This window comes from Podarcis raffonei, chromosome 13 (assembly GCF_027172205.1).
Source record: "Podarcis raffonei isolate rPodRaf1 chromosome 13, rPodRaf1.pri, whole genome shotgun sequence".
Taxonomy (NCBI): domain Eukaryota; kingdom Metazoa; phylum Chordata; class Lepidosauria; order Squamata; family Lacertidae; genus Podarcis; species Podarcis raffonei.
The window spans coordinates 22,751,125-22,760,517 of record NC_070614.1 but is presented as its reverse complement, the minus strand read 5'-3'; the positions used below and the strand labels follow the sequence as shown (position 1 = coordinate 22,760,517).

Sequence of the window (9,393 nt, the reverse complement as noted above, 5' to 3'; positions counted from 1 at the left end):
CTAGCTAACAGGACCAGTGGTCAGGGATGATGGGTATTGTAGTCCCAAACATCTGGAGGGCTGGAGTTTGCCTATGCCTGCTCCAGTGGCTTCTCCAGATAGGGAGAGAGCTCCCCTGCCTGAAATCCTGCACAGCCGCTGTCTGTTACTGTGCGGAGACAATGTTGAGCTCAATGGACCTATGGTCCGACTCGCTATAAAGCAGCTTCCTATGCTCCTCAGTGAACAAGTAGGATGCCTGGCGAAGTAGAGAAGCACATTCAGGGAGATCAGGTCAGTCAGCCCCTGCTAGGGTGGGGGTCCTCCACAGATGCCCACCCATGGGGACAAGCCTTGAATTAAAACAAAGTTACCTCCTAAATGTTTTCCTTTACCTGTGTGGTTTGAAGTCATGTGGGCAAAGGTACAGACCAATGATAACCCATAACAGGGTGGTGTTTTGCTTATTATTATTACCAATGATCAGGGTGGATTTGATTTAAATCAAATTGATATAAATCACGATTTAAATCACTAGTCAGTACTTGATTTAAATCACTAGTCAGTAAGACTTGATTTAAATCACTTTTTTTACAGAAAGACTCATTCTTGATGGTATAATCTTAATATTTACAACCAGATGAAGGTTTCATTTTTGGAATAATAAATTTTCAGAGTAGTTTTCACAGTTATATCAAAAATTACTGGTTTGGTTATACTATTAGAAATACATAGACAGATAATTTTGAAATTATTGTGAGGTTTCATAAGTTAACTGTATTTGGACAACTTTTCTGCTGTACTTTACTGGAAGGAGAAAAATAATAATTTCCTTAATAACAATTTAAACAATTTATTTAACTAAAACAATAACATTATAGCATATCTATCCATGTTTGTTAACTGATGTGATTAAACAATTTAAAAGAAAACAATTTAGACTGAGTTTTAGCACACATGAAAAACTTAAAACAAATCCTTATTTCCTGTTGAATAGCCTTTGGACTATAATGTAACTTCAATAGAAAACTATCTTTAGAATTTTTTTCCCTCCAAAAGCATTTTATTTTAAAAATCCAATTTAAATTTTTAAAAAATCTGATTTAAATTTTAAAAAATCTGATTTATTTTATTTTTAAAAAATCATTGATTTTTATCCATCCTGCCAATGATAGTCCATAATGGTCAATTTTTTATTATGATCAAGTCTCCATTTTGAAAAATAATTGTAAAGGTTGTTTAACACAAAGTGTTAAAACATAACCAGAAAACACAGATATGTCTTAATTAGCCATGTCTTGATTAGCAGATTAAACAACTTACTGATTCCCAAATAAATATTTTTTATTGGATGGGGGAAGGATGTCGATTTGCAAATCTACAAAACCAATAAAATCAGGAGGGGAAAAAAATATTAATCCTGTTCATCGTCATATTCCAGACCCTCTAGATGGCAAGTTCTGTGGTGGATCCACGCATTCCTCATTTTCAAAACGATCTGCTCCAAGCGGGAAAGGCGCTGCTCAAAGTCTCTCACTGCAATAAAACAGCATGATTTTTGACTCGGGCAGAACAACTATTGCTTCAACACACACTCTGTGACAACTGGTTTCAAATACAGGTAACTCACATCTTATGCAAAGGTTAGGTTCTCAGGGTCCACTTGTATACAAAAATATGTGTAAAAGCCATGAACTCTTGAATCTCCACCCTGGCAAGGTGGAGGGCTGCTAATCCAGCTTTGGGAAGGCAGCACAAAGGCTCTTAGATGCTGCCAGAGTGCTTGCTTTGCCTTCCCTGCACAGGTGCTGGTGTGTGTGTGGATAAATAAATGGAGAGTGGGTTTCCTACACTCTCCATCTATTTCTCTCCCCCCAAAATTGCAAATCTGCTGTTGTAAACAAAATCTGCCCTTACTCCCTTATGGGGGACACAAGAGCCCTTATAGAGTCCTTTGTACGTTCTCCATCGGTAGGAGAAAATAACAGAGGCCAACCAGAGAATATTGAGAAGCAAAGCAGCTAGTAAGCCTGATCCTTTATTAAACTGTTGCAACAGGGTGCTCCTCTCACATGTAGGAGAAAGGAGGAGGACCCAGAACAAAGGTGTGCCTGCCCTTATATAGACATATAAGAGATCAAGACCACCCCTCCATACATCATACATACATCACAGAAAGGGTGTAACCCAAGACCACCCCCCACAAACATCATACCTACATCACAGAAAAGGCGGTCTACAACAGAAATTTGAATGTTGTTGTTTTTCCTGTCTGCCAGGTTATCGATAATGCCTTATCTGATTGCCTTTCCTGGTAGTCTGGCCATTCCTTTGAGATGGTGATTACCCAATTCCTGAGACAATAGGAAGGTTCCCTCACCCCCTCCCTCTTTGCAGAGAAAACATTTGGTCAGTTTGGGAGTCAGAATGGTTTCAGGTCGGTCTTTCTGTACTGATCTATGTATGTGCTTGGTTGGTACATTTATGAATATTTATTATATATACAGTGGTACCTCGGGTTAAGTACTTAATTCGTTCCGGAGGTCTGTTCTTAACCTGAAACTGTTCTTAACCTGAAGACCACTTTAGCTAATGGGGCCTCCTGCTGCTGCCGCGCCGCCAGAGCACGATTTCTGTTCTTATCCTGAAACAAAGTTCTTAACCCGAGGTACTATTTCTGGGTTAGCGGAGTCTGTAACCTGAAGCGTATGTAACCTGAAGCGTATGTAACCCGAGGTACCACTGTATAAGAACTTAAATTTTTTAGTACAGTGGTACCTCGGGTTACATACGCTTCAGGTTACATCCGCTTCAGGTTACACACTCCGCTAACCCAGAAATAGTGCTTCAGATTAAGAACTTTGCTTCAGGATAAGAACAGAAATCGTGCTCTGGCAGCGTGGCAGCAGCAGGAGGCCCCATTAGCTAAAGTGGTCTTCAGGTTAAGAACAGTTTCAGGTTAAGAACGGACCTCCGGAACGAATTAAGTACTTAACCTGAGGTACCACTGTACATGCAATCACGTAAGTAAAAAAAGTGTCAAATGCGAGTTACCTGTAGTGGCAAGAATGATACAGAAGTAAAAAAACAGGAAGTATAGCAGGGTGCAAAGAAGAGAGGAAGCTTTTTTCTGTTGAGCGTTGCATTCCCTTGGGGGTAACCTTGGGGGCACACCAGCAGTGGGGAAGGGCAGAGACAGCAGTGGGTGCAGCCAAAGCCCACCCCAATCTCCCTTTGCTACTTCAATATCAATATGCTCTTGACAGTCACACATCCTCTACTGCTTGATCAAATCCCATTTCATAAAAATGAGAGGTCCTCCTGACTTACTTGTGTTACTGATGGTGAACTCGATCTTCTGCATTCCAAGCAGGATCTCATCCAATGTGATCTTTTTTGGTGATTTCGGGAAATAGCGTGGATTGGTTTGTGTCTCTGCCTCCGTACCATCAGCTGCATCTTTGGAGGTGCAGGGCCTTTCAATATCATCATCTTCCAGGGGTGGGGTGGGGGAAGGAAAGGGGGGTGTTAGTAACATGATAGTCTCCTTTCTTTGTCGAAATCTCTTGATATGTATCAACAGAGAGCTTGGAATCTATTCGATCATTGTGGATAATATTTAAGTGGGGTACAAGACTAGCTGAGTAGCAGTTGTTTATTGCAAGAGGAGGTGTGTGCTGTAGCCCAAAGAAAAGCTCTAATGCATAAAGGACACAGTGATTGGAACATATTCACTGACTCACTGTGGACAATATGTTCTGGGAGAGAGACAAGACTAGTTGGGTTGCCCTTTTTGTTGCAAGCTGGGAGTGGCATACTATATACAGTGTACCTGTATAGTTCTAAGGGAATCTTTAATGTACATATTGACACAAGACACTGTGCATTCTACACTTGGAACAAGTATTGGGCGGACAGAAGTTGGAAGGTTATAATATACTTTTCTTAAACTGATAAACATTTTCTTGGTTTTATGCACCAACCTTGACCTTTTGATGGCCGCCGTGTTTTGTCTTGTTCCTGTATTTTTTGTGGTTCTTGTACTTTTTTTGCTTCTTGTTCTTGTACTCTTTTTGCTTCTTGTTCTTGTACTCTTTTTGCTTCTTGTTCTTGTACTCTTTTTGCTTCTAGTTCTTGTACCCTTCGTTGTTCTTGTTCTTGTACTTTTCTTGGTTCTTGTTCTCGCTCTTTTTCTGATTCTTTCTTTTGCTTTTGCTCTTCCTCTTCTTCATCATCATCCTCCTCGTGCTCCAGTATATAAGCAACTACCAAAACAGCAAGCATGCCTGAGTAAATTACCCACCTGACCAGGTACGACTATAAGAAGCTGCCCTCGGTTAAACCACCCCACGTGCATAGAAGGGATTGGAGGAAAATTGCTTCTCCATTACTCAACCCAACACATCACCACAGAGCCATGGGTGGCAGAGGGAGGGCAGCTGTATTCTCAAAGAAGTTTGCAATGTGCAAAAGTGCTATGCTAGCTAAGCAGCTGTCTAAAGCGAGAGCTTTATTTTTCATCTTGTTCCACATGGCACATCTGATCCAGCCAACTGGGCTTCTCAGCCACTTCCCACAAGTAAATCATGTGGACACAGTAAGATGGCTACTCCCAGACAGAGTCTGGATGCACACTATATATTCCAAGTACCCTTCAAGTGCATTCTCCCTCCTTCAAAGAATTATGGGCACTGTAGTTTGTAAATTATGGTGCCCATAATTATCTGATTGCTCTTTAAAGGTATAGCGTGTGCACAGACAGAGAGAGGAACCCTGCTACTACTGTTCCACAATATAAAAAAAAAATCAGCCTTGATTCTTCCAAATTTAGAGCAAGCTTCAGTTGCCACCAGCCTGAAGCCTGCCTGCTACAGACAGGCCTCTTCGCACACCTACGAAAACAGATGAGGAGTATAGAAGGTTGTTCCATGTTACTGTCTCCACCATGTTCTATTACATTTTATTACATTTTAATATGTGCTGGAAGCTGCCCAGAGTGGCTGGGGAAACCCAGCCAGATAGGCGGGGTATCATTGTTATTATTATCAGCAGCAGCAGCAGCAGCATCCCAAGAATAAACTCCTGCACAGATTGCCTGGAGCAAACTGCTGTTCCAGGCTAGGACCCGTAGGGGGGAAATAGGACCACGGTCAGCTCACAGTGGAGCCGGATTGAGTCAGGCTGTATGCAAGACAGTGGTAGCAAGCTAACTGAGGCTGTGGACACATTTCCAGTTTACAATGCAAATGGGTGGTTCTTTTTCTAAATTTGGAGAAAAGCTGGTTTGAGGGAGAAATGCTTCAAAAAACCATATTTCATAAGAAACGATAGGAGAGATTGCGGCTAATGTGACGCGTGCACGCTGCTTCGCAAACCAGCAGCACAGTGGATGCAGGGTAAATGGGCTGGAGGCTTTAAAGCAGCGGTTCTCAACCTGTGGGTCCCCAGATGTTGTTGGACTACAACTCCCATCATCCCTGAGCTCTGGCCTTGCTAGCTAGGGGTGATGGGAGTTGTAGTCCAACAACATCTGGGGACCCACAGGTTGAGAAAGGCTGCTAAAGACTTGGATGCTCCCAACTCCACGGGAAACTGTCGGTGCTTAAGGGAGCCATGCTTTGTTCCTCAGGTCCTGGCCCTGACAGAGCTGAGGAACTTTCTGCTTTCCCTAGGCCAAAGAGAAGTGTCTTTCTGTACTGCTGAGGGTTCTGAGGACATATCCTGAGGTTTGGAGGACAGGTCAGGGCTATCTCCTCAGGTTGTGGAGGTGAAGGCTTCATTAACTCCGGGGGAGCCCCTCTGTTGAAAATCTCCAGTGGGGCAGTGGCTTCTGAAGGTCTTTCAGAGGATGGGCCCTGTGTCCAAGTCTTCCCCAGCCCCCAGGATTCTGACGTCTGAGCCATGTCACCTGGACAGTCCTGTGTTGCATATGCTCCACAAGGAGCCATGGCAGCTTACTGGGAGGGAGAGAGGTGACTTGCTGGGCGGGAGAGAGCACAACATAAGCACATTGGTGGAGCCAATCCAGTGCTCCCGCCAGTACTTTTGCAGCTGACTGACCTCACAACCCTTTTCCCCTCTCGGTAAGCTGTGGTGATATCAGTGAAGGGAGGTCAGGTAAATGTTGTCACCCCACTAACTGCTACTGCCAGAGTCCCATGGGGCAAACAACTGACATGTGAATTGTGCTGGGCTATCAGAGCATTCTGGGTTGAGTGTGCTGGAAACACAGGGGTTTCACTTCTACAGCAGTGAGGAAGGGGATAGTTGTTTGTACTTAGGACTTCTCGGTTCTTGTTTCTGGGGACTGCCGTTGGTACTTCCAGCCGCATAGGCGTGGAGGTAGGCATGGGGGCCGAGACATTATCTTTGCAGCAGCTCCAGGACATTTTTAGCTCTTCCCCATCCTCCGTAGAAACATCCTCCTTTTTCTCTTGGCAGAAAGGAAACCTCCCAGGCCCTCTGGTTCAGAGGCTATTGCCTGGTATCCCTCTTCTGCTGCGTCAATGTTGGCATTCCTCTTTTGAATGGGGATCCGCAGCTTTTCCAGCCTAGAGAACAGTGTGGGAGAAGAAAGTGAGAAATGAGGGTTTGCAGTCTTCCTTCCTTCCCTATCTGCCCACATGGAGCCTTTGTAGTATGTCGTGTTTCTCGATATTTACTTCCCTATTTATTTAGGTCTGTCTCCAGCCCCTAGTCCTAATCATCTTAGACCCACTGAAGTTCATGAAGGTGACTAATGTTGGTTCGTGTCAGTGGGTCTAGTCTAGCCTAGTCTAATCTAGTCTGAGTACAGCTTAGTTGAATCCAACCCTTAAGAGTTTTTCTATGCTGCTTTGCATCAAGGCCATGAGCTCAAAGCAGTTTATGTAAAGCAAACATAATAAGATTTACAGAAACTCTTTTTAAAGAAAACCCACAGTAAAACAAAGATAATTGGTGAAGAATACTAAAAAAAGACTAGAGGATGAAAAATAAATCTCAACATAGCTTCCAAAGGCTTGGGAAAACAGTTTCTTAACCATTTTTGCTGCCAAGGGAGGGAAGATCATAACTGCAGAGCCACTACAGAGAAGGCCCTGCCCTGGATGCCCATTTGATAGGCCACATCCTTTGGTGGGACCACAAACAGGGCCTCCCTGTTGATCTCAGGGCTTGGGGTGATTAATGTATTAGGGCACCATCCTAACTCCTGCTGGGCAGCATCAGAGCTTGGCAAATCAACAGGATTCCAATCATTCCACTCCACTCCATTCCCCTTCCCCATAGTTTTTTCCTACCCATCCATTTCTAGTCAGCATTTCATGGCCTCTGGGCATGATCAGTCCTCATTACCCCCCCCCCCCGCCACACACCCACCCAAGTTTTCCTACACAATGGGGTTTTTCCTAAATATTTTTTTATATTTTGGCAAACCTTGGAGTTGTCCCAAGCCTGCTGATACATTTCTCTTGTGCGCAGATGGTGCCATTTTGGTTACATGAGGAACTGCACTCACAGCCTGAACACTGGAAATAGAGGGGATTATATTTCTTTCTTTTCCTTTGGAATTATATTTCTAAGCACAGGTGGGAGCAATTTATGGAATTGTATAATATGCAATCAAAATCCTTTTTCCTCAATATCGCCTGCTGGAGTTTTGAAGGTCCCCACAAAGGAAAAGGCAAGCCATTTTAGTTGAAGCATTTAAACTGGTTCCAGTGATAATCTTTTGAAATTAATCCTTTCAGTGTTGAGGATCCCCCCCCCCCTAGAATAGCTTTGAACAAGCCTTAAAGAGCAATAGAACCAGAAATCACTAACAAATCCTCAAGTGTGTGTGTGTGTGTTTTCTGTCTGTCTCCAGGAAGAGTTTACAGAATGCTTCATTGTCACAAAAGCAACGTCTAGAAAAGAGAAGTATTTTAAGATTTAACAAATTTACTGTCCAGCACCTTACCAAATTGGGAGCACACATGACCTAACATTGATATGTTAGGTATTCATGTACATCGCTTCTTACTGAACTGTGCAGATGATTCTAAGCACACCCAAATAACCTATCATTTCACATTGCCTGCAATTTCTAGAGGATTCTGTGTTTTCTATATTTCACCGTCCCTCTCCCAGCAGTTCCACTCATGTCCAGCACTTAGTTAAGAACAGAAATAGGAGTTCCAATCTTTGGAGAGTTTAGTAACAGCAGCTGGTGACAAGTCCCTCTATGCAATTAGGAAGTCTCGTCTCATCTAGGTCTCATACACCAAAAGCAGGTTTCCAGTCCTATTAGTTTATAATCAAGTCAGACTAAAAATATAGCAATTATGGAAATGTTAACAAAATGAAAGAGAAAAGCATCAAACACTTACTCTCATAGAGGACCTCTGGTCATCTAATAAGTGGGCCAGCAGAGGGAGGTGTCACAATGAAGGTCATGTCACTGTTACCTTAGCAACCTGGGTCAGCCAGGGGCATTGTTACTCTTAATATGAACACAGGTGCTATGGTTTCTAATTCATTCAGTTCGTTATGCATATTTTTGCTTTTCATTCAGGCAAAATTTGCCCATGTGCCTGCTACACATAGCAAAGTTTGTTTGTGTATATGGGGCTTATGCAGGATGTTACCACCACACATCCTGCAAATGTCATTTTAAGTGTCACTTCTGGCAATGCACATAGGGATTTAGAACAGTCCAAAAGCAGCTGCTGTGCTGTGTTGGCTGGCATCCGTCTGTCTCAGGAGAAAATGGAAGAGTGTGCCTTCAGGGCTGAAGTCAAATGGTTGGAGAGTTACAGTGCCTGCTGTGTCTGTAGAGAGACATGTTTTGTTGCGGCTGGGGCAGATAAAGGTGTCTGGTTGTGCTGTTGCAGAAGCACCATAGCATTTCTTCTCTCTGTGCTCCTCCCAGCTGTCATTCCTCCTCTGGCCAATGTGGATACAGGACCTGACTGTCTGTCTCCAGGCACTGGGATTGCCCGCAAGGGATTCCCACACGGCGGAGTTAATGTTGCTAGCATTCATCTGCAAAGTGAAGCCAGCTCCCCATGCAACACACCCTTGGAGATCCTGCAAGCTTCCATTCTGTGGACATGACCAAGCATAGACTTTGCTGAGACACAAATGCCAAGATACGGGGAATGGGGCTTGGGAGAGCACATCTTTGAGATTCTGCCCTGCCATGTGATGCCCAAAATCTTCCTGCTGCACCGCATGTGGAAGGCGTTAAGGCATTGCTCCTGGCAGGTGTTAGTTGTCCACAAATCTATATGTGTTACTGAAAAATATAGAAAATGATCTTTCAGTTATGCATCTTGGTGTGAGCTTACCACACTCTTTGGGCAAAAACCCATGTATTTGTGGATTGTGGGTACATGTATGAATATACTACCCTTGATGTGACATTTCTGCTGTCATTGGACCTTACTGGCATCT

At 43.5% G+C, this 9,393-nt stretch overlaps 1 protein-coding gene across 2 annotated transcripts; it reads right to left on the bottom strand.

Moving 5' to 3' along the window:
- Window positions 1–1,305: 1,305 nt before the first annotated feature.
- LOC128399471 (golgin subfamily A member 6-like protein 22) lies at window positions 1,306–8,426 on the bottom strand. 2 transcript variants are annotated; one of them, XM_053360962.1, is made up of 5 exons: window positions 8,328–8,426; window positions 6,257–6,530; window positions 3,963–4,244; window positions 3,310–3,471; window positions 1,306–1,515 (listed from the first exon to the last, which is right to left on the bottom strand). In XM_053360962.1, the coding sequence occupies exons 2-5, from the start codon at window positions 6,366–6,368 to the stop codon at window positions 1,394–1,396; spliced, it is 678 nt and encodes a 225-aa protein (XP_053216937.1). In that variant the 5' UTR covers window positions 6,369–6,530; window positions 8,328–8,426; the 3' UTR covers window positions 1,306–1,393. The 2 variants fall into 2 exon arrangements, with proteins under 2 accessions (XP_053216937.1, XP_053216938.1); XM_053360963.1 differs by lacking the exon at window positions 8,328–8,426 and adding an exon at window positions 7,396–7,487.
- Between the last annotated feature and the right edge of the window lie 967 nt (window positions 8,427–9,393).